General features: G+C 37.6%; 1 protein-coding gene across 7 annotated transcripts in view; it reads left to right on the top strand.

Moving 5' to 3' along the window:
• The window catches only part of CDK12 (cyclin dependent kinase 12), a 74,587-nt gene that overhangs the window by 16,028 nt on the left and 32,509 nt on the right, over positions 1-26,050 (top strand). For all 7 annotated transcript variants that reach the window (XR_013961135.1, XR_013961136.1, XR_013961137.1 and 4 more), the window contains exons 4-13: positions 1,242-1,381; positions 1,915-2,085; positions 7,329-7,518; positions 13,125-13,181; positions 13,572-13,673; positions 18,828-18,905; positions 19,892-20,008; positions 20,707-20,838; positions 22,261-22,472; positions 23,802-24,254. Coding sequence is in view for 2 of the 7 variants with exons in the window: in XM_080679032.1 (XP_080535158.1) it covers positions 1,242-1,381; positions 1,915-2,085; positions 7,329-7,518; positions 13,125-13,181; positions 13,572-13,673; positions 18,828-18,905; positions 19,892-20,008; positions 20,707-20,838; positions 22,261-22,472; positions 23,802-24,254 (1,652 nt within the window). In the remaining 5 variants the exon portion in view is untranslated. The remainder of the gene's footprint in view (positions 1-1,241; positions 1,382-1,914; positions 2,086-7,328; positions 7,519-13,124; positions 13,182-13,571; positions 13,674-18,827; positions 18,906-19,891; positions 20,009-20,706; positions 20,839-22,260; positions 22,473-23,801; positions 24,255-26,050) is intronic.

Raw genomic sequence — 26,050 nt, 5'->3', positions numbered from 1 at the left:
TCATGCAAGCATGGGCCTCCCTTCCCCTGGCTGCTGGCACTGCCTTTGCTCTGGAGCCGCCTTTCTGCTCTGGCCCGGAGCCGCCTTTCTGCCTTCCCACGCTGCCCAGAGGCCCAGAGCAGCTGGGGTGGTGCGGAACGCCTGCGACAACACAAGCGTCCCCGCCCCACACCCAGCCGCTCAGAGCCTGTGTATGCAAATTAACCCGCCATCTTTGTCGGGTTAATTTGCATACTCCTAATTGGCTGGTGAGCATCGTGAAGGTAGGATCAATTAGCGTGTTACTCTTTTATTAGGTAGATTATTTTATTTTATTTTTTTTTATTTTTTTTTTAAATATATTTTATTGATTTTTTACAGAGAGGAAGGAAGAGGGATAGAGAGTTAGAAACATCGATGAGAGAGAAACATCGATCAGCTGCCTCTTGCACACCCCCTACTGGGGATGTGCCCGCAACCAAGTTACGTGCCCTTGACCGGAATCGAACCTGGGACCTTTCAGTCCACAGGCCGACGCTCTATCCACTGAGCCAAACCGGTTTTGGCAGATTATTTTATTTTAATGGATAAAAACTTACGACTTAGGAGACCCATTCATCTACATTCACAGTTATGTAGCTGTTAATTATTTTTTTTAGAAAACCAATAATTTCCCCAATCCAAATATACCACCAACATTGATCCCATTGTATCTTTTGAGTTCATAATATTTAGATTATTGAAGAAAAAATAAAAAAGCCCTTATATTCAGGTTGTGTAAGCCATGTACACATTAATGAAATTAATAGATATGGGATTTTTTTTCTTTAATCACATAAATTGCCACACCATAAATTTAGTAGAATCTGGGTTTGATCTTCTGATTGTTAGCATTCCTCTCTTAATAAAAAGTTACTTTTATTGAGCACTTATTATTGCCAAAGTTTTCTATTTTTATTGTAACCCTATGATGTAGGGATTCTTTTCCCATTCTATAGTTGAGTAAGCAAATACTCATTAGAGGTCAGAAACCAAGCAGCAAATCTATTTTATCTTGTGTCTTTGTGAAGTAAAAAAATCTGTGTTTTAGCCATTGTGAGAGACCGTTTAAACTATTTATTTCATATCATTTAATTCCTGCCTTTTTAATAAAGAAATTCATAGAAGACTCAGGAGTTAGAGAAATCATAAAAGAAAAAAATTTTTTAGTAGACTTAATTTTAAAAAACAACTTGTTTTTATTTTTGTTCTGCCATTTTTAGAATTTGTTGTCCTCGTTATGGAGAAAGAAGACAAACAGAAAGTGATTGGGGGAAGCGCTGTGTGGACAAGTTTGACATTATTGGAATTATTGGAGAGGGAACCTATGGCCAAGTATATAAAGCCAAGGACAAAGACACAGGTAAATAAATATTGCCACGAAATTTAGATGGCAGGTTAAAAAGTTAGCAATACTGATGTCTTAAGTGGATTTGTCAAAAGTAAAGTTTGAGTTCTAATTTGGTCTCTGAAAGTTACTAAATAGACTAAAATTTTCCAAAAGAATAGTATAATTATTACAGTTTAAAAACCCTCCTCTTTTCAGTTGTCTTTTGTAAATGTTTTATAATAAGCTTGCTTGGAATTTAAGAGAGGGTAAAAATAAAATGTGTAAATTGCTCTTTGTTTGATAAGGGGTTTAGTCCTTGAAGATAAAATAATGTAGTTTAATTGGTGTATTTTAATAACCAAAATGTTTAAGCCTAACTGATTATGGGACTTATAAAAATTCAAGTCTTAAAGCAAAGATAAAGGAACTTAGGGATTTGTTTTCTAAGATAAAAAAGCATTAAAATAGGCATTAAGTCAGTCTTTCAGAGCAAGGGCATATATTGACTAGATGGTAGCCAAAAAAATGCTAGTTAATACTATAATAATTTGAATTTATTGTGACAGGAGAGCTAGTGGCCCTGAAGAAAGTGAGACTAGACAATGAGAAAGAAGGTTTCCCAATCACAGCCATTCGTGAGATCAAAATCCTTCGGCAGCTAATCCACCGAAGTGTCGTTAACATGAAGGAAATTGTCACAGATAAACAAGATGCACTGGATTTCAAGAAGGACAAAGGTACAAGCAAAGAACTATGTACAGGGTAGACTAGTACATCTCATTTTCCTTTCTTAGCATGTTTGCATTGTTTATAGTTTTTCTAAACTCCAACTTTTTTTCTTGAACCTACAGCAGAATTAAGATGTCAGTTAGCATATTGCTTTTGTGTTGAATAATGCTTATTTTACAAAATGTCCACTTTTCAGTGTACTCATGTACTTTTGGAAATTATTGTTAACTATTATTATTATTTTTTTTTATATATATATTTTATTGATTTTTTACAGAGAGGAAAGGAGAGGGATAGAGTTAGAAACATTGATGAGAGAGAAACATCGATCAGCTGCCTCCTGCACACCTCCTACTGGGTATGTGCCCGCAACCAAGGTACATGTCCTTGACTGGAATCGAACCTGGGGCACTTGAGTCCGCAGACCGACGCTCTATCCACTGAGCCAAACTGGTTAGGGTGGAATTATTGTTAATTATTAAAATCAGAGTTTGCTGTACCACCTAAAGTCTTTTCTTTTTTTACAAATTATAATAACAATTATGGAAATTAAAACCCAGATTTATCACTTTCATTTCTTAAAATTTATTTTTAATTATAGTTTACAAACAATATTATATTGCTTTCAGATGTACAACATAGTGATTAGACATTCATATCCCTTATGAAGTGATCACCACAAGTTTAGTAACTGTCTGTCACCATGCATAGTTATTACAATCTTATTGGCTGTATCCTCTATGCTGTACATTATATCCCCGTGACTAATTTTATAATTGGCAATTTGTTCTATCCTCATGCCTCACCTATCTGACAGCCATCAGTTTGTCCACCGTATCTATCAGTTTGTTTCTTACTCTCATTTTTACATCATCCCTTCTGGTTATTGTTTATGTGCATCCATATTTTTACATAGTTTTGCACTGATACAGTTTAGAATTCAATGCAGGTATTTTTAAATCTTCAGGTTTGTTTTCCTCGATTTGTAACTTTTGTCTATTTCGGCGATAAAGTTGTTTTTTTGTTTTCCATACTTATGTTTGAAATAGTCTATATATGACATCTAATATACTTTTATTGAAATAAGTGTGAAGGTTTAGAGATGGGCAGCTGTGAAGGGATAGAATGTGAATATAATCTGGAATGTTACGAGAGAATATGATTGGGAGGAAAAGGGGATTAAGAATATATAAACTTTGCCCTAGCTGGTTTGGCTCAGTGGATAGAGTGTTGGCCTGTGGACCAAAGGGTCCCAGGTTCAATTCCGGTCAAGGGCACGTACCTTGGTTGCAGGCTCCTCCCTGGACCGGGCCCTGATAAGGGCTCGTGCACGAGGCAACCAATCGATGTGTTTCTCTCACATCAATGTTTCTCTTTGTCTTTCCCTCTCTCTATTCTACTCTCCCTAAAAATCAATGGAAAAATATCTCCAAAAAATATCCCTGGTTGAGGATTAACCAAAAATAATACACAAGGTTACAGTTGTAAAATAAGTCAGGGGGCCCGGCCAGTATTGCTCAGTGGTTGAGCATCGACCTATGAAACAGGAGGTCATGGTTCAATTCTGGGTCAGGACACATGCCAGGGTTGTGGGCTCGATCCCCAGTAGGGGGGTGTGCAGGAGGCAGCCAATTGATTATTCTCTCTCATCATTGATGTTTCTCTCTCTCTCTCCCTGAAATCAATAAAAATATATTTAAAAAAAATAAGTCAGGGAGATGTAATGTACAGCATAGGGAATATAGTTAATGATATTGTATTAACTGTGTACTGACCAGTGATTACTAGACATACTATGGTGATCACTTCATAAAGTATATAACAATTGAATCTCACTATGTTGTGTACCTAAAGCTAATATAATATTGTATGTCAACTATAATCAAAAATAAATTTTACAAAAAGAGAATTGAAGTACATAAATTTAGAATGTAATGGATTAAGCTGGACTTACTTACATAGTCTTAAAGATATTAGCACTAGGGAAGTAACACCTCTTTAGTTTGGTAGAAGTACTTTTAAAGCAATTGAAAGGGAATTCTGCTTATGTAATAGTATTTAGATAAATTTATGGAAGTTAGATCTGACATTGGGTTTATTTTCGGGAATAATATTCTAAATATTCCATGTTAGAGAGAGAGGAAGGGAGAGGTATAGAGAGATAGAAACATCAATAAGAGAGTAACATCATTGATCGGCTTCCCTCTGCATGCCCCCTACTGGGGATCGAGGCCGAAACTCGGGCATGTGCCTTGACCAGGAATTGAACTGGCATGGATAGACGCTCAACCACCAAACCAGACAGGCTGGGCTAAATTAGTTATTTTTTAAAATAATAAAATAATGGATGGATGTGATGCATGCCCATTGTGGAAAAATTGAAAATATCTCTATTTAAAAAGCTAATATGCAAAGTGTCCCTCCGCTCGTCTGACCGGTCGCTATGATGCACACTGACCACCGGGGGCAGATGCTCAATGCTGGAGCTGCCGAGCTGCAGTGACTTGGCAGCAGTGGTTCTCCGGTGATGCACCCCAAAACCAGGAGGAGGGAGCCTGATTCCTTGCGGGGCTGCATGATTCCACCTTCGGCCATGGGTTATGTTACTGGGGCACTATCAGCCCTGAATCTGGTTTACTGCACACTTGCATTTGCGTTCCACACCCTGTAACGACAGCAACTTTGCAGAGTGCCCTCTTGCACTCCGGGATCCCTTGGGGGATGTCGAAGAGCCGGTTTTGACCTGATTCCTGCAGGCCCGGCCGAGGGACTCCACCGGCTGGAGGGACCCCACTCATTCTGCAGATGCCCTTCAAGACACCCCAAGTGTGGCTGGCTGGGGAGGGACCACGGGAGGTTGGCTCCAGGGCGTGTCCGGCCCGTCTTGCCCAGTCCCACCCTGCTGGCCATTTTCTAATTCCCTTTCAATGTGCACAAATTTGTGCACCAGGACACTAGTAGAAGAATAAGAAAAAGAAAATGGCTATCACTTCTCTCTACTCCAACACAGTATACCATCCTTAGAACTACTATAGTATTAGCATTTTGGCCTATTTCTTTCTAGTACTTTATATTCTGTATTTATCTTTTTTTAAAAATATATTTTATTGATTTTTTACAGAGAGGAAGGGAGAGGAATAGATAGAAACATCAAAGAGAGAGAAACATCAATCAGCTGCCTCCTCCTGCACACTCCCTACTGGGGATGTACCCGCAACCAAGGTACATGCCCTTGACCGGAATCGAACCTGGGACCCTTGAGTCTGCAGGCCGACGCTCTTTCCACTGAGCCAAACCAGTTAGGGCTATATATATTTATCTTAACATTACTGGGATCAAAGTATAGTTAGTGTTTTATAGCTTGTCATAAGCAGTTTCTCATATCATTAACATGTTTTAATGACTGTGCATAAAGATAGATGAATCCAAATTTACTTCATCAGTCACTGTTGAGCAATTAATTGCCAGTTTAAAAATATATATTATAACAGTGCATTGAAAGTCTTTGTACAGCCCTAGCCAGTTTGGCCCAGTGGATAGAGTGTCGGCCTGCGGACTGAAGGGTCCCAGGTTCAATTCTGGCCTGGGGCACATGCCTGGGTTGCGGGCTTGATCCCCAGTAGGGGGCGTGCAGGAGGCAGCCAATCAATGATTCTCTCTCATCATTGATGTTTCTATCTCTCTCTCCCTCTTCCTTCCTCTCTGAAATCAATAAAGAAATATATTAAAAAAAAAAAAAAAAGAAAGTCTTTGTACATAAATCTTCACATTTAGATTTATTTCTTAATATAGTTTCTGAGATGTAGAATTATTTGGTCAAAGGGATTTTCATATGTATTGTTAGATTGCTTTTAAGAAAGAGAGTAATAATTTATGTCCCACCAGTGAGTGTACATTCCATTTTATCTTCCGTAACATTGAGTACATATTTTTTTAAAAATGGTCATCTTGATAGGTGAAGTATATTATTTTGAATTGCATTTCTTATATTTCGTCTGAGTTTTTTTCCCATGTTTATTAGTTTTACTTATTTTCTCTTTTTTGAGTTGTCCTTTGTCTACTTACCTTTTGCAGTTTTGTGCTTTTCTTATTTTTTTTTAAATATATTTTATTGATTTTTTACAGAGAGGAAGGGAGAGGGATAGAGTTAGAAATCGATGAGAGAGAAACATCGATCAGCTGCCTCCTGCACACCTACTGGGGATGTGCCTGCAACCAAGGTACATGCCCTTGACCGGAATCGAACCTGGGACCCTTCAGTCCGCAGGCTGATGCTCTATCCATCGAGCCAAACTGGCTAGGGCTGTGCTTTTCTTATTAATTTGTATGAGATGGTAGCTAAATCTCTCTAAGATATTCCTTTAATGCAGTGGTTCTTAACTTTTTGGGGTCATGACCTCCTTAAACATGGATCCATTTTTCAAAAAAATACCTTTAATGTGTTGCATACATATATCTTTAAAATGTTGCATACTGTTTCAGAGAGTTCGAAGAGTCCTTCAAACCTACCCCCTAGATTCAGAATCCTTGCCTTTATGTTACCAGGAGACAGACTTTTAGACTGGATATATCATTGTCTAACTAGGTCTAGTATTTCTTATGTTTTGATATTTGTCTCTATTATGAACCCTGTTGAAAGTGGCATTATGGTATGGATTTCAAATCTTTTACAGTTCTCTAAAAGTACTTCTTTTTTTATCTGCTAAATTTAGGGAGTTTAGTTAGATGATTCACCTTTCGTTATTAAATACTATGAAATTTACTAACAATTTATACTAAATAGACTGATCCCCCCCCCCCAGCATATTATGTGAGTCCTATTAATGAAGGTAAAGATTTCTACAAAAGTAGTCATCAGACAGTATGTAACAAAATGGGCATGGTTGTGTGTTACAAATAAAACTGTATTTACAACAGATTTGGCCCAAGGTCTATCATTAGCCAATTGACTTAGATCATACAAGACTAGTAATAATACAACATGATTGGGGCAGTTGTCCTCCTCAAGACATAGTAGTCTAAAGAGTTCTGGTCAAGGAGTCAGACGATTAATTCAAATAGTAGTTCTGTTACTTGTTATTAGAAAGGGCAAGTTATTCAACTACTCTGAATTTCAGTTTCTTCATCTATATAATTAAGCAGTTGTTCCAGAGGGCCTTATGGTCAACTCCAAAATTACGTTAAAATTTGAAGCATTGTAATTTAATAATCCTTTTTCTATTGTTTTAATTTTTTCTTTTATCCTATGTAGGTGCCTTTTACCTTGTATTTGAGTATATGGACCATGACTTAATGGGACTGCTAGAATCTGGTTTGGTGCACTTTTCTGAGGATCATATCAAGTCATTCATGAAACAACTAATGGAAGGATTGGATTACTGTCACAAAAAGAATTTCCTGCATCGGGATATTAAATGTTCTAACATTTTGCTGAACAACAGGTAATATAGTAAAACTAAATGAGGTTAAGCATTTTCTCTCTCTAAGCCCCTTAGTTTCAATTAGTTAGTTGGGGTTATAGTTAGAGCCAATAATACAGTTTTTGCATTTATATACACATCTGGTGTTTGTACCTGAGGAACAACTTACAATAGGAGTATCCTGATCAGCAGTCTCCAGACTCTGTTGATAAGAAATTAACAGAGGTAGGATTGTAAATTGCAAACATTTAAGGGAATCAACTCGTATCCTACAAGAATATTCAGAGAGTTTTTGCCATAGTTAGTAAATAATATTCAAACATACATTGAGTTCTTTTTTTAAAATTTAAAAAATATTTTTTATTGATTTTATTTTTATATATTTTATTGATTTTTTTACAGAGAGGAAGGGAGAGGGAGAGAGAGTTAGAAACATCAATGAGAGAGAAATATCAATCAACTGCCTGCTGCACACCCCCTACTGGGGATGTGCCCGCAACCAAGGTACATGCCCTTGACTGGAATCGAACCTGGGACCCTTCAGTCTGCAAGCCGACGCTTCATCCACTGAGCCAAACCAGTTAGGGCTTTTAGAGAGGAAGGGAAAGGAAGGGGAGATAGAAATCAATTATGAGAATCATTGATCGACTGCCTCTTGCATGACCCCTACTGGAGATTGAGTCAGCAACATGGGCATGTGCCCTGACTGGGAATCTAACCGTTACCTCCTGGTTCATAGGTTGATGCTCAACCACTGAGCCACTTTGGCCGGAAGTTTTTATCATCTGCTTTCTTCATCTCTGGCTCTTTGCCTAAACTCCATTGGTAATATCAGATGTATTATGCACAGTTGTCTTTGGTGATAGCCCTATCTATTGAGGAATAAAAAGCAAGGTTGGCACTATTAAAATCAGTCCAGTATTTGTTTCTTTAGGAAATTGGGCTGTTTACAGCCACCTTTGTTTCTTTAGGAAATTGGGCTGTTTACAGCCACCTTATAAAAAATATTTCTGTTGATTCCAGAGAGAAATGGAGAGGGAGAGAAAGATAGAAACATCAATGATGAGAGAGAATCATTGATTGGCTGCCTCTTGCACACCCCACACTGGAGTTCAAGCCCACAGCCTGGGCATGTGGAATTGAACCCGTGACCTTCAGGTTCATAGGTCTGTACTCAACCCCTGAGCCACACCGGTCAGGCAGATTCACTCACTGTTTTCAACATTTCTGTTTAAAATATGTGACAAACATAGATAGCAATATGAAATGATTATGACATATTTTTTGGTCTTTGTGGAGTGGAGTGACCAACCATGCAGGGTTACCCAAGACTGTCCTGGTTTCAGTACTGAAAGTCCTACATGGGGTGGTTGGTTGGTCACTGGAGAGCTCTGAGTTTAGTAGGGGAGCTAAATAAATAAATTGCTCAATTCAATAAGCATTTTATTAAGCCCATTTTTTTCCTTGAATTTGGGAGTGCCTGGGGAGATGCAATCTAGAGGAATGAATAGAAATTTATCAGGAAGACTGACAACAGAGGGCCGAGTTTCTAGGCAAAATAAATTGCATTGACAAAAGCACATAAATGTGAAAATAACAGCATGTCTGGAAAATGAAAAAATCAGTATTGCTAGGGTAAAGCTGGACAGTTGAAAGAACCAATTTAAGGATCTAGTATAAAGTCACTAAGGAGGTTAAACTTCATAGGTGACAACCACTGAAGGATGTTGTTTCAGTTAATTCTTTGTTTTTAAATTATAAAATGAATGCATTATTTTAAACTAAAAAATATATAAACTGCGTATATTTGTACTTAAATATCTTTTTGAGACAAAACATGGTGTTAAAGAGATTATTTCTTTCTGTTGCTATCTCTCTGACCCACAATTCTCATTAAAGCTGGGCGTAGCCGAAACCGGTTTGGCTCAGTGGATAGAGCGTCGGCCTGCGGACTCAAGGGTCCCGGGTTCGATTCCGGTCAGGGGCATGTACATTGGTTGCGGGCACATCCCTGGTGGGAGGTGTGCAGGAGGCAGCTGATCGATGTTTCTCTCTCATCGATGTTTCTAGCTCTCTATCCCTCTCCCTTCCTCTCTGTAAAATATCAATAAAATATATTAAAAAAAATTTTTTAAAAAGCTGGGCATAGTTAATTTACATCTATAGTTGTAATGCTTCAAGAACTTGATGATGGTTATCAGCTTGCAGCTTTCTGGACTATAGAATTATCATACTTTCTTCTGTTCCTTTTGCTCCTCCATGGGGGATATTTCAGGCCACGGAATAACTGAAATCCTGCTCTGTGTCTTTTCTGATTGGTGGGTCAGGCCCCTCCCTGTTCCCGATTTCCCACAGTCAGGAAATTCAGGAAGCTAAGCGGGACATAGGAGTCTCATAGTCTAGCTATATGTAGCTTTTGCTCTTCCCATTTAATTCTGTCTACACAGAGACTTCTGGGTGATACTACCTGGAGAGAATGGTAAGGAGTCCTCAACTGGACAAGAAAGAGAAGTTGATAAGAGAGGGAGGGCAGCAGGGCTAGTAAGTCATGTGGGAGTTCCAAACTAGCAATATACGTAGATTCAGGAGTTACCAAGCATAGAACCCAAGGGGGAATGGTCAGAGAGAGAGGAAGAAAATAAAGTATATCACGAATGCAAAATAGGCAAGTTTAAGAAGTGAGTGGCCATAGATGTCCGATGATGTAGACAGATTATAAGACTTATAAGAATATGAAAATTAAAAGGTCAGTGGAAACTGTGGGGTAAGTGGGTGGGTAAGACAATAGGAAGGTGATGGTAGATGTGTCTTTAATTTTTTATTTAAGGATTCAGATGTTTGAGTATATTTAAGTGCTAATGGAATAGAAAATCAATAAAAGTTGAAGATTCAGGAAAGATCCAAAACAATTTAAAGTTGGGAGGGTCTAGAGGAGTTGGAATCAAAGCCACAGGTGGTAGTAGCCACAAATGTAGGTGTTGATTAGCCTTGAACAAGAGAAGAGATTGATAAACTTGCTCTGTAGTTGAAGGAAGGGAAGGAAGGTTATAGGTGCAAAAAGTTTATAGGTAACGTTATGGCTTCTATTTTCAATGAAGGTCATTTACTGAGAGTGAGTGGGAAGGGGTGGATTAGGTGCTGGTGATATTTAGGTCTGGCCTATTTTTCCATAACTATGTCTATTGCCATTTTAACTTTTAGTCTACTATGTGCCTTGAGTCGTTGGACCATCTCAGGCTCTCAGAGTAAGATGCCAAGAAATTTGAGGAACCCTTTTTGTCTCAATATAAAACTCAAGTCAGCTATTCCTTTCCATTTTGCTTTTCTAAGAATTTGCTTATAAATTGAACTTTAAAATGTAATGATGTTTGGAGCAAATAGGTAAGATGCCATAATCTTTACTAGGAATGATTAGAGTTGATTTAATGTAAAATTTTGTTGTTACAGGCATACTTTGGAGATATTGCTAGTTTGGTACCAGACCACCACAATAAAGCAAATATCACAATAAAGTGAATCATACAAATTTTTTGGTTTCCCAGTGCATATAAAAGTCATGTTTACACTGTAGTCTGTTGAGAGTGCAGTAGCATTTTGTCAAAAAAAATGTACATAACTGAATTTTAAAAATACTTTGTTGCTAAAAAAAATGCTAACCATCATCTGAGCCTTTAGTGAGTCCTAATTTTTTTGCTGATGGAAAGTCTTGCCTGTCTGTTGATGAAAGCACAATAAAACAGAGAGCAATAAAATATGACATGCATGTAGTAGTTACTTTGTCTTACTATTCTGTCCCATTGCTGATACTTTGAGGAGCACCTCATAGCATAGCCTTTTTTTTCCCTTGAGGAGCATCTCAGAACATAGCCTCCTCTTTTTTTTTGTTTTTCTATCTCATCTTTCTGCCTGATCTGAGCTATTACACATCTGAGATATCCCCAGTCCCTAAAAAAAGAGAGAGCTGTCTTTTCATTCCCCAAGAGGTAACACAAGCTGTATATGTAAATAAATAGGCTACATAAGAGTTTAAATATGATTAATCTGAAATAATAAATGGTTTTTGAATAGTTTCCCAACATTTTGTGTTGATGTTTATTAAAATATTACTTGCTATCACTGTCAAAGACAGCATACTTAGCAGAGTGAAGTGTGGGTGTGGTCCTTTTAAGGGAGTGGTTCTCAAAGTGTGGTTCTCAGAATGGCAGTACTTGCATCTAACTGTGGGCTTGTTAGAAATTCAAATTTTGGGGCTATGACCTCTACTGAATCAGCGTCTCTGGCAGTAGGGCCTAGGATACTTTTAATAAGCTTTCCAAGTGATTTTTATTTCATATTAAAGTTTGAAAACCCCTCTAAGATCATAGTTGTATATCATTACTAGAGGCCCGGTGCACGAAATTTGTGCACAAATAGGGTCCCTAGGCCTGGCCAGCGATCAGGGCTGATTGGGGCCTTCTGGCTGCCAGCCGGGGCCTTTCTTCCCCCCCTGCCAGCTGCTGACCGGGTTTTCCTTCACTCCCTGCCACCCCCTGGTGGTCAGTGCACGTCATAGCGAGCAATTGAACTCCCAGTCTCTCAGTCAAACTCCTGAGGGGACACTTTGCATATTATTAGCCTTTTCTATATATAGATGGTATAGGAAGTGATGGTAATATGTTGGTAGAAGGCCTCATTCATCATAAAAATTGTTTGCTCAGATCAAAACTATCATCCTTGTTTGAAAAAAACCTGTGATAGCCACAGTGTTGTTTACTTTTTATTATGGAAACATCAAATTACAGGAAAAAGTTGAGACTAATATAATTAATTACATATACAATTAATATTTTATTATAGTTGCTTTTATTTTTCTGTTTGAGTTATTTATTTTATTTTTAAATATATTATTGATTTCAGAGACGAAGGGAGAGGGAAAGAGAGAGAGAAACATTAATGATGAGAGAGAAACATCAGTGATGAGAGAGAATCATTGGTCGGCTGCCTCCTGCATATGTCCCACACTGGGGGTTGAGCCCCACAACCCAGGCATGCGCCCTGACTGGGAATTGAACCCTGACCTCCTGGTTCATAGGTCAGTGCTCAACCACTGAGCCACGCAAGCTGGGCTTTGATTGAGTTATTTAAAGCAAATTACAGAAATCATTACATTTGGCCCTAAATACAAAATTAATTATTACCTATTATCTTCTAACACTCAATCCATACATTTTTTCAGTTATATGAAAAATATCTTTTGTATACTTAGTTTGGATTATGAGTTGGCTTTAATTGTTAGGCCTCTTAAATCTCTCTTAATCTAGATAGAACAGCCATTTCTCCCCCCAATAATAAGTATTTAATCATGCAGGGTCTAGCCACTGTTTGCCAAGACATGAAGGAAATATTTAGTTGAGTCAAATCCAAAAATTACTAGTTTCCCCCCCCAAAAAAAGCCCCAAGGCTTAGTAACCCTAAGGCTTCGTAAACTGGAGTAATCAAAAGAGACTTAACCTGGGAAAAGTGACCATTAAGAGCAGAGGTTAAAATCAATTTTTGTAAATCCTCTAACTCCTAAATTAACAGTTGACTTTTTAGGTATAATTTGGAGATTGCTGCTGTTAGTTATGAAAATTGATTTTGTTTTACAGTGGGCAAATCAAGCTAGCAGATTTTGGACTTGCTCGGCTCTATAACTCTGAAGAGAGGTGAGACATTTATCAAAATTACATGTGGGAAATAATGCTTTTTATTCTTGGATATTCTAGTATCCTGCAAGTTGCAATAACTGTCAGAGTTCCCTAATTTTCTAAATGTATTGCTACCTAGGTCAGTGGTCGGTTTGCCGCTCTGTTGACTAATGAGTTTGCCGACCACTGACCTAGGTTATAGAAAGTAAATTCTGTCTTAAGTTCTTGGATCAGCCTTAAACTAAAATAAATCAACCCAAACTTCTACTTTTGAACTATTAGGTTGCTGTGGATCTGTTTTGATAGTCCCAACTTCAATTGGCAGCTATTTCTATTTGCATTTAATTGTACAAATATTATATCAGAAGCTATTGTAAATTTATGTCATGATTGTTTTTTATATTTCAGTCGCCCTTATACAAACAAAGTCATTACTCTGTGGTACCGACCTCCAGAACTTCTGCTGGGAGAGGAGCGTTATACACCAGCCATAGATGTTTGGAGCTGTGGGTAAGGCTCCCTTTACTTTTTCTTTTCTTTGTAACTCACGTATTGTTGAACTTGTATCTTGTTCGCTCTCTACATTGATTTTTGTAGCTTTTTTTTTTTTTAAATTTAAAAGGATGGGGATAAACTTTTAGCCAAATTTCAGAGAAATCTGTTGTTGAATATTTCTTAATATCAGAGATACTTTTTATTTATTTTTATTTAATTTTTTTGTACTGCCCTCACTAGACGTTCATTGGACAGTAGCGCAACCCCAAGAAAAGGATGGTTGGCTCAGAGATACTTTTTAAACCTTTCACCAATTGTCTTTTTATTTCTTTTAACTTAGTTTGAATTGGGATCCATATACAATCAAATCAGATTCATAGATTGCAATTGATTATCTCAAGTCTTTTAATTATAGATTCTCCCTCTGTCTGTCTTGAGTCCCCTTATCTCCTTTACAGTTTCCTTAGAAGAAACTGGGTCATTTATTCTATACAGTTTCCCACAGTCTGGATTTTACTGATTGCATTCTTTTTTTTTTTTTTTTTTTTAATATATTTTATTGATTTTTTACAGAGAGGAAGGGAGAGAGATAGAAACATCGATGAGAGAGAAACATCTATCAGCTGCCTCCTCCTGCACACCCCCTACTGGGGATGTACCCGCAACCAAGGTACATGACCTTGACCAGAATCAAACCTGGGACCCTTCAGTCCGCAGGCCGACGCTCTATCCACTGAGGCAAACTGGTTAGGGCTGATTGCATTCTTGTGTTGTTGTTTTTTTGACATGGTTCTCTATTCCTTTCATTTTCTGTATATTGTAGGTGAATTTAGGTTTGATTCCCAATCACCCACTGACCTTGAAACTTACAGATGGTTTTGAGTGCTTCTGACAGATTATCAAAATGGTACATCAGAGTTGCGGGGGGAGGAGGGACAGTGAGAGCCTCTGCCCAGAGGACAGGCAATAACTAGGTACATTATCTGTAAAATTTGAAAACCAACAAAATAATCCATTACAGATTAGTCTGCCCTTTTTTTAAAAAATATATATATATATATTTTTTTATTGATTTCAGAAAGGGAGAGGGAGAGGGAGAGGGAGAGAGAGATAGAAATGTCAATGATGAGAGAGAATCATTGATTGGCTGCCTCCTGCACGCCCCCTGCTGGGGATCAAGCCCGAAACCTGGACATGTGCCCTTTGCTGGAATTGAACCTGGGACCCTTCAGTCTGCAGGCCTATGCTCTATCCACTTAGCCAAACCAGCTAGGGTTGGTCTGCTTTTATTATCACTTTATATAGGCAATTCTGGTAAAATACTTATTCCTACTAGGGCAGATTTACACACATATATACACCACTTTACATAACATATAATTGTCTCTTTTTGAAATGTTAGCTGTTAATGATCCACATCTATTAATTGTGATTGTTTTGTGATGGTGATAGTCTAATTATATCATTCCTTTCTGGAATAAAGATAACATATCTATTTGGCTAACCTTAGGTACAAATGATAGGGAAAAGGTAGGGATAAAGGTTTAATTCTTTTATTTACTATTTTCAAAATAAAGAGGTGGTTTTTCTAGCATTCTCTAAAGATAACCGGGGCTTGTTTTTTAGCTTCATTACGAACTCATGGAATGAAACATATTTGATATGTGTTAATCCATTATAGCTATCATCCTTATTCCTGTTCAAACTGTCCAGTCTTTAGGGAGTTTATTCAGGTTAATACTTGAGTCTTTTTGATACATTCATAGTAGTCTTTGATAGCCTTCCTTGTTTTCTGGTCCCAGGCTCATCCTATTTATTTCCTGCCCCATACCTTGTATCGGCCATTTCTCTAAGTAATCTTAGTTCCTTTTCATTGAAAATAATATTTACAATTTGCTTGTGAGAGGAATAGACATTTTACATGGCCCATGTTCATTAATTGTTTCTTATGCTGTATGACTTACGCATACATACCACTGTCCTTGGCCTGAATGCTTTAGGTTTCTGACATACATACTTACAGTGGACCATAACACTTTTCCCCATTTTTTCCTTCTATTTCATTATTTAAAAGGAGCATTGCAAGGGTTTTATTTCAAAATTCAAAAAGGGTGAGGGAGAAAGAATATAATTTCTGTGGTAGCTTACCCAGGTCAAATGAAGCTTTAGTTAAACATTACTGATTCAAGCTGGGTGTGTCTGTGTTCTGGACTATTTGCTTTAACAGTATTAGCATTTAAATTGTCACAACTAGACTCTAAAGGTAATGCCCCATTAAGATGCAGGGTGGGAGGGGAGTTCATAGCTCTTATGGTACTATTATTTCAGTCTCTGCAACCTGCCACCTTAGTGTAGTAGCAAAATGTTGAATACATAGTGATGTTTTCCCCATTAAAGGACTGGAAACTGAAATTTAAAAAGCCACAAAAACAAAATTTGAAATTAAAATTATAGAAAATTAGACTTTCTTTAAAGCCCAGTGACTCATTGAATTGAGATTTTATTTGACTTTATTTTTTTTTAATATATTTTATTGATTTTTTACAGAGAGGAAGGGAGAGAGTTAGACAGTTAGAAACATCGATGAGAGAGAAACATCAATCAGCTGCCTCCTGCACACCCCCCACTGGGGATGTGCCCACAACCAAGGTACATGCCCCTGACCGGAATCGAACCTGGGACCCTTCAGTCCGCAGGCTGAGGCTCTATCCACCGAGCCAAACCAGCTAGGGCTTTATTTGACTTTTGATGTGAGCTTACTACTTTGGTGATCCATGGTAGTCTTCTCTGAAGATACTTTTGTAGAATGTTCTTTTTAGAGACTTGCTAGAGCAGTTCAATTTGAAATTCTGGGGAGAAACTAGAAAGACGAGTACAACAAATAATACCTAGAGTCTGAAAACACAGCTGAGTTCGTTTTTTCTTTTAGCCTTTTATTTTATCAGTTATGACAGCACTGTACTTGGAATTTGATTTGACAATTAATGTTAGAAACAATTAAATTTTATTTTACTTTTTTATCTTTTGATAAGGTTCGTTTGAGGTTAACAAATACGAATAGAAAGGTACTAATAACTTTAAGAGCTAGGTTTGTTTTGCTTTCTCAAGTTTAATCAAGCCAAATAATTTCAAAGTGAAACTATATAAACATTGGTTTTGGGAATATCCTATATAATAAAAGGCTAATATGCAAATCGACTGAACAGCAGAACGACTGGTTGCTATGACGTGAACTGACCACCAAGGGGCAGATGCTCAATACAGGAGCTGCCCCCTGGTGGTCAGTGTGCTTCCACAGGGGGCGCACTACTCAGCCAGAAGCCCTGAGCCAGGCTCACGATTGGTGAGTGCAATAGCAGTGGCAGGAGCCTCTCCCGCCTCTGCAGCAGCGCTAAGGATATCCGACTGCCAGCTTAGGCCCGCTAAGCCATTAGTCGGATATCTCCCGAGGGCTCCTGGACTGCAAGAGGACGCAGGCTGGGCTGAGGGACCCCGCCCCCCAGTGCACGAATTTTGTGCACCAGGCCTATAGTATATAATATATACATAGAGCCCTAGCCAGTTTGGCTCAGTGGATAGTGTCAGCCTGGGGACTGAAGGGTCCTGGGTTCGATTCCGGTCAAGGGCATGTACCTTGGTTGCAGGCACATCCCCAGTAGGAGGTGTGCAGGAGGCAGCTGATCTATGTTTCTCTCTCATCGATGTTTCTATCTCTCTCTCTCCCTTCCTCTCTGTAAAAAAAATCAATAAAATATATTTAAAAAGAAAAAATATATACATAGAATAAAATGTATTTATAAATGTACTGCATATTTTTTTCCAGAACTATTTGAAAATAGTTACATATATCATGCTCCTTTCCCTCTTAATATTTAATGTACATTTCCTAAGAAATAAGATTTTCTCTTAATCACAGTAAAATTATCAAATTCAGGGAATTTAACATTGTTAGATACACTATATTTAATAGAGTACTTTAGCTTATATTTCATATTCTCATTTTGTCAACAATGACCTGGAAACAATACCTTACCTGATAAGAGGATCCAATCCAGTACATGAATTACATTTAGTTGCCATTGTTTAATCTGGAACCGTTCTTTAATATTTCTTTGTCTTTTGTGACATTTACATTTTTTAGAATACAGACTAGTTACTCAATAGGTTCTGGTTATGAATTTTTGGCTGGAATACTCCATAAGTGTTCTTTTCAAGTATCACATTTATTTGCTTCTTTTTAGTGACTAGAGGCCCTATGCACAAAATTCGTGCAAGAGTAGGCCTTTGCAGCTCCGGCTTTGTCTGGAAGGTCGTCTGGACTGTCGTTCTGTTCGGCTGTTTGGTCGATTTGCATATTACACTTTTATTATTATAGATTATTATTATTATAGATGTTAATTTTGGTCATTTGGTTAAGGTGTTGTTTGCCCCACGCCACTAAATAGTTATTAGTTTTCCTGTTGTAATTAATAAATAATTTGTGGAGAGATAGTTGGAGACTAAATATGTCAATATAGTTTTGAAAGCTTTTTCAAAATGATAAAGGTATTTAAGCATGTTGTATCTAAGAGTCTTATTGAAACTGATCTTGGCTTATGACAATAACCTTTTTTTTTTTTTTTTTTTTTAAACAAATAGTGCTAAGAGGACTATAGTATAGGGCAGCAATTGCCAACCTTTCGGACCTCACAGACCACCAGCGGTCCATGGACCACTAGTTGGCAACCGTTGGTATAGGGCACATTCTATAGAACAGATGAATGAACAACTAATACGTATTCTCTTTATAGGAACTGCTGAGCATCCTTGTAAAAGTGAACTGTGGGGTTTTCAGTCTTTACTTATTTTCTTAATTTACAATGGCAATGGAAGTGTGAGAAAGGGACTATTTTTTTTTTTTTTCCAAGAAAAGGACTCTTGACTCCCTTTCTCTGCTTATGTATAGGCTGTCCTTTATAGGTGGCAAGGGTTTTTTTTTACCTGCTCATAAATTTAAATCCTTTATACTGTCTAGTTTTAGTGCAAGAAATATTTTCTTTTATGCAACTCAGACACTGCAGTTTAGGGCTAATTTACAACGTGGTATATATACCATAAAAGTTTATTAAGACACACTATAAATAGCTTCCAGGGATTTCTCTTCTGACCTCTCAATTTTACTCTTTCTAGATGCATCCTTGGGGAACTGTTCACAAAGAAGCCTATTTTTCAAGCCAATCTGGAGCTGGCTCAGCTAGAACTGATCAGGTACAGCTGTGCATGTGCTCTGAATGCCCAGGTGTGATAGGTGATCACATCCTCTAATTTCTAACACTTTTCAGTTATTCTACTAAATGATTTTATGCTCCTTATGTCCCAGTAAGTTTCTCTTCACTCAGTCAGGTTTACCATATATTTTGTCATGTGCTATGTATGTAAAGAAATGGTATTCCACCTACTCTTTAGGTCTTACTTTGCATGTTTTTTATTCTTCATGTAACAGCATGCCATTTTCAGGATAGTTATTCCATTCTTAGGTTAGATTAAGGTCAAATTTATTCAGCACACATTTTATTGAACCTGTTTTGTAATAATTTTCTTTCTCTGTTGAACTTTAGGATTCAGAGATAAATAAGATAGGTCCCTGCCTTCAAAAAGCTCAGTTTAATAAGTGATAAAAACATGTAAACAGATAATTATGAAATAGAACCTGTAATAGAGGGTTTCAAGAAGACCTGGGATTGGGATAGAATTTGGATTGTTTTATTTAATAAAATTAAAGGAAAGAATATAGCAGGCTAATGAAGACTTTTTTAAAAGATGATATATAACTTATTATTTGTTATGAAGTAAACTCAATTTTCCATCAAAATTTTCAGTCTTAGGGTCTCTTCTGCCAGTTTTTCTTATAGGGACATTTTAGGACTAGCTCAGCCCCTTGTAATTAACACTAACTGAACTGAACAAAATTGGTAATGAAAACCTCTGTGGAGGATTAAAAACATGCTTACGAAACCAAATATGTTGTGGATTATTTCAGACAATCGTGCCAGTATTTTCTCTTCATTATCTTGTAACCAATTCTTTCTTTCCTATTCCTTTTGTCCTTAAAGCAGTGAGGCCAGATTTTTCTTTCTGCATGCCCTCTAATTTAATAAGCTCTTGGGAGATAATCATTTCTGCTTCTAGAATCTCCAGAATTCATGATGCTGACGCACTTACTTCCTTGTTCTTGCTTTCTGCTTTGTTTTCAGTCGACTCTGTGGTAGCCCTTGTCCAGCTGTGTGGCCTGATGTTATCAAGCTGCCTTACTTCAATACCATGAAACCGAAGAAACAATATAGAAGGCGTCTACGAGAAGAATTCTCTTTGTGAGTTTGGCAAAAATGTGCATCTGTTTTCTATGTTTGATTGGTGTTTGGTTTGGACTTGGCTTTTTCCTGGCCGAGGGAGTTAGTGTTGTCCCAATTTATTATGGTAACACAACATAGGAAAGCATTTTATTTTTAACAAAGTTCTGTCACAGCCTTTTGGTAATTTTCTCTTTTGAAGGCTTTTGATGATAGAAAACCATTTTATTTTGAACATTATATATTTTTTTCCAGTCTTTTTGATCTTACCAAGACAAAAAGAGAATGTAATTGCTGGCTTCATGTTTTCTACCTGTTATAGCACTTAAATCCTGTGCGGAGCCCTAGCTGGTTTGGCTCAGTGGATAAAGCGCCAACCTGCGGATTGAAGGGTCCCGGGTTCGATTCCAGTCAAGGGTACATGCCTGGGTTGTGCCAGTGTAGGGCGTGCAGAAGGCAGCTGATCAATGTTTCTCTCTCATCATTGATGTTTCTATCTCTCTCTCCCTCTCCCTTCCTCTCTGAAATCAATAAAAATATGTAAAAAAAAAAAAAAAAAATCCTGTGTGGAAGAAAACCTGCTTGCTTGTTTAGCCACCTTCCAACTCCCTTTCCACAGTTTTATGTGGAACTGGAAATTCAGAGCCTTTGACACAAGGTTACAGGTTTAAGAATTATGTGGTCGTTGTGAACTTGTCCTTTTCTCTTCCTTCCCACAGCATTCCTTCAGCAGCACTTGATTTACTGGACCACATGCTGACACTAGATCCTAGCAAACGTTGCACAGCTGAGCAGACCCTGCAGAGTGACTTCCTTAAAGATGTCGACCCCAGCAAAATGGATCCTCCAGAGTAAGTGCTGATGGCCATGTAGTGACCCTAAACCTCCTCCCCAAGCCTAGGAGATGAGAAACTCAAAATAATAGATATTTAAGAGGAACTGCAAATGGCCATATGCCAAATGGAGAGGTATCCTCAAATAGTATTATGATGGATAAAAGGTTTTATTACTCTGTGTTGTGTATTTTTTAAAAAACAAGGAATAGATTTAGATATATTTGTTCTAATTTGACTCAAGCTATCTTCTTGTGTTCCTGGATCTATATACCCATATAGAGCCTGTTTGAAGGTATTTCTTCTAGTTTTTGCTATTAACTATTCCATCTGCTTGATTCCCCTATGTCTATGGTGACCATGTATATCCCACACTTACAAGGACAGTGCTAATTTTAAATAGTTTGCATCACTGTCAGGTAATATGTCCTGAGTTTATAAACTGCAGTCTTTGAAGGTGTGTCTCTTTCATTAGACTTTTATGAATTTCCTTATTCTCTCAGATCCTCAGAGTTCTACAGGCACATCTCACATTCTGGCAAATAAGTCTCTTATCTTCACATTTATCACTGACAGCATTTTTTGGAAATTTCTTTCTTACAGAAAGACTACCTTAAAGAAATGAATGGGATGTTAGTACATGAGTAGGTAGTAACTACAAATCTGATTGTTCCAAAGAAATTTATTGCATTAGAATTTTGAGACATAAATATTGATTAAAATACATAAAGCATTTTACTGAAACTTGGGAACTCTTGTAATAGAGAGATTTTTGGTTATGGTAATCCTTATTGTAGTAAGATTTGACCTACAGGACTGAAAATATATTAAAATATTTTAATAAACCCTCCAAATGAAAATATCCAGTAATGGAAATTCAGTGGGCAGAAAGAAGAATGAACCAGTTTTTTTTTTTTTTATTTTCACCAAGTAACCAAGTAACACATAAATTGATATTACACAGAGGGGATTTCATCATGATATGCTTATGTTATTACAAAATTTAAATCACCACTTTGCCTGGACTCTTTGTAGCTATTAACAAGCCAGTCATCTCTGTGCTATTTATTCCCAACTGAAACTTGACCAATAAAGTTCTCTTTTATTATTGTTATATCAAGTAAGAACTATAAGACTTAACTACTTGGCAGGAATATGAGCATTTTTGTAGCAGGTGTGTCTCTGATATTAGCAAAATCCTCATTTCTCATTGTAGAAGTCTTTTAGGCTTTTGGACTTTTACTTCCTCAGACTATTATATGTCATGATTCCTTTTACACTATTACTATTTATTTACTAACTTCTCTGGTTATTTTTACGTTTTCCTTATTCTTTCCATTTTTCAACTGCTCTTTGCCTTCCCATTTTAATCTCTCTTTCTTCTGTTTACTCACTGCCACATTCCCACACACATTTCCCCTCTGCTTTGTCTTTTTTCAGCCTCCCTCACTGGCAGGATTGTCATGAATTATGGAGTAAGAAACGGCGACGGCAGCGACAAAGTGGTGTTGTGGTAGAAGAGCCACCTCCATCCAAAGCCTCTCGAAAAGAAACTACCTCAGGGACAAGTGCTGAGCCTGTGAAGAACAACAGCCCAGCACCACCACAGCCTGCTCCTGTCAAGGTGGAGCCTGAGGCTGGGGATACAATAGGTCAGTGCTGGGATAGAGACTTTGTGCTTCTTTTAAGCACATTTTGGCAGGTTTTAAAGGTTAAGTGCAAGGATGTTTGTGTGTTTTAATTTTTAGCCACTTGAAGCATTAATAAAGAGGTTGGTGTTCTGATTATAGGGAAAAGGAGATAAACCAAGTTTTGTACCTGTGGTTTAGAAAGCCTACAATAGATGTATTTTCTATTCCTGAAGTAAGGAATACTATATCTCAATTAGATGTGTGGTATAAATCAGTGAATTAAGTGAGCCAAATTTAATTTAAGGTTAGTTCACCCATGGATCTCTAAAACATAATTTGAAGCCCTGTATATGTTAGGTTTGATAATACCTTAGAAGCCAATGATGTTAAATCACAATTGCTAAATGTAGTTAGTTCTGTAGACTGTTATCTGATTTAAATATATACAAAATTGTATAGTAATGAACTATTATAACAAAGTAGTTCTGTGGGAACAACAGTTTTTCTGAACTACAGATATTCTTTCCTTGGCTCACTTTCCCTTCCCTGTCCACCTACAACAGTAATTTTCAGTGCTGGCTACACATTAGAATCATTCAGGAAGCTTTAAAAATAAACACCCCTGAATAATTGCCAGATTTCTAGGGATAAATAAAGGTTAAATGAAGTAACTTTTACTTACAATACAGAGATATTTGAGTTAGTCCATGAATTTTTATTTATTTTTAGAACTTTAAAAAAATATGTTTTTATTGATTTTAGAGAGAGTGGAAGGGAGAGATAGAAACATTGAGCGGCTGCCTCCTGCATCTCTTCTACTGGGGATTGAGTCTGCAACCCGGGCATGTGCCCTGACTGGGAATTGAACTAGTGACCTCTTGGTGCACGGGACGCTCAACCAACTGAGCCACACCAGCTGGGCGAGTCCATGCATTTTTTAAGCAGTAATATAAAGAATTAACTAATTGTGGCCCTGGCTGGGTAGCTCAGTTGATTGGAGTATCATCATCCCAAGGTTGTGGGTTCCATTCCTAGATGGGGCACATGCAACTAATGAGTGCATAGATGGGTGGAGTAGCAGATCCATGTTTCTCTCTCTCCCTCTCTCCCTCTATCCCTCTCTTCCTCTCCCTCCTCTCCCTCCTCTCCCTCCTATTCCCTCTCTAAAATCAGTAAATTAAAAAAAAAAAGAATAACAAATGGTGTCATGACGATTTGAGGCATGAAAAATGAGACATTTAAAATGAAATTTCATTCACTGGATATTATAAGTTGCTATTGCCAATTGAAGAATGCAGAAGTCTTTGCCCTGCCTCATCCTCTTATATTGGCTTCACTCTCTCCTTACAGGTCTCGGTGACATCACACAACAATTGAATCAAAGTGAATTGGCAGTATTATTGAATCTGCTGCAGAGCCAAACCGACCTGAGCATCCCTCAAATGGTACAGCTGCTTAACATCCACTCCAACCCTGAGATACAGCAGCAGCTAGAGGCCCTGAACCAATCTATCAGTGCCCTAACAGAAGCCACTTCCCAGCAGCAGGACTCAGAGCCCATGGCCCCAGAGGAATCTGTAAAGGAGGCACCCCCAGCTTCAGTGGTCCAGCCTTCAGCAGAACAGAAGACCCCTGAAGCTTCGAGCACACCAGCTGACATGCAGAATATGTTGGCAGTTCTCTTGAGTCAGCTGATGAAAACCCAGGAGCCAGCAGGCAACCTGGAGGAAAACAACAGTGACAAGAACAGTGGGCTACAGGGGCCCCGAAGAACTCCCACAATGCCACAGGAGGAGGCAGCAGGTAAACAGACCGGTCATGAATCTCATTGAGCTCAGGTGCTGTTGATCCTCTTAAAAATCTCTTTAACATTTTCTTTTTCACATCAATGGCATCAGTTTCAGTTTTTCTGTAACCTAGTCTACAGGAGAACATACCAACAAGTGATGTATTTCTTGTCCGGCTTCTTTTATTTAAGTCTCAAAGCTTTTCAAAGCACCTTTTCATATACTGATTGTTTTTCCATTTCTTAGGAGGTAGGTAAGTAAAGCCCCTGTGTTCTAACCCACAGAAACCACAACCATAACTAGTGACATATTTGAACTACTGTGTATATGGTGGCCAACTAACTCTTGAAAATCTGCCTTCCAAACAAACCATCAGATTGTGCAAATAGTCAGTGGTACTCTAGTGTAGTGGATGCTGGATACCAGAGTCTTGCCTGGAAGATACATTCAAGAAAACCCTAATAAAACATCATTGTTAATCTCATGAAGAGTAATTTGGGGATATTTCTAAATAGATAACACCATACATTTATTTTTCAAAAATTAATAGCATATAAAAGTGATTCCTTTAAAATATGTGTTCCTGAAAGAGACAATTGAATGGATTTTAGCTTAGGAAATGAGCATTATATAAAGGAAAAAAAAAACTTATAAAAGAAAATATGTTTGTTATACCTTGATCTCACATGACCACAGCATGCAATTTATTAGAAGGAAAAGAAGTTTCTGATCAATTCTGATTCAGTCTGTTTGCAAAATCGTTATTTATCTAAAAGTGTTTTCAACTCCTTGGAAATTTTTGCTGTCCATGAAGACCCCATGAATTGGGGAATGAGAAGAGGTACAAGGGTTGAAGAGATTCACTAACCTTCAACTTCAGGGTCCTGCATTCACATTTCATATGGGATGGTGCAGAAAGTATATGCCTTATTTCCACTGGTAGAGAGTCAAATATAGAATCTATTTTTCATATGTAAAGCTTTTTAAAACTGGAAGATAAAATAAATAAAATTAACCCTTATATTTTACAGATAGGGAAACTGCAATCCAGCGAGTTTAAATTAGCCTGCTTATTTAAAAAAGGAAAGAAAGCCTGTCGATGGTCCCACTGCTGGAACCATATTATTGGCAGAACCAGAATTTAGAACTTGTGTGCCCTTTTAATGTGTTTCTTAATTCACTTTGCTATTCTGTCATCTGATTTCAGTTGACTCCAGGACATGGAATAACAGAGAAAGCTAATCTAGAATTAAAGGAGGCCTCTTTGTATCATCTCTCATACCCCCGCAAAAAAAATTTCAGCTATTATCAAAATACCTGAAAGAAGTGGTTCAAATTAAATAAATAGCATAGTGATTGAAAGATATTCACTCAATAATTGAGCCAACAAGCTATCAGCTAAATGATGAAATTGAACCAAAATTAAGGCCTGGCCTATGGTAAAAAAATGTTGGATTTACTTTTCAGAGGAGAATAAAAATGTCACTCCTAATTATTACAGTCACCCCTGGATTAACCAGTTGGTGTCTCCTGTGTCTCTCCTGTTGTTTCTCCCCTGCTGCCTCTTCGGCCATTTTACTGTTCATTAGCACTTCCACCAGAGGGCAGACTAAATAAGCTGCAGAAGGTGAAAATCTATCACTTTGGCTACTGTTTAGCTTCTCTATGCTTGTTGGGAAAGGGTTATGGTTGAAAACTGATGAGTCAAATAAAGTTTTAAAGTTACTTGTACCTTTCATTAACACCTCCATCCATTAGTACAGATTGTTAAAGATTGGCAATATTGTTAACACTAAATCTTACAACAGTATG

The sequence above is a fragment of the Plecotus auritus genome (genome assembly GCF_963455305.1).
Source record: "Plecotus auritus genome assembly, chromosome: 7".
NCBI classification, from domain to species: domain Eukaryota; kingdom Metazoa; phylum Chordata; class Mammalia; order Chiroptera; family Vespertilionidae; genus Plecotus; species Plecotus auritus.
Note: the sequence above shows the minus strand (reverse complement) of the source record. Positions and strands in the feature narration are given on the sequence as shown.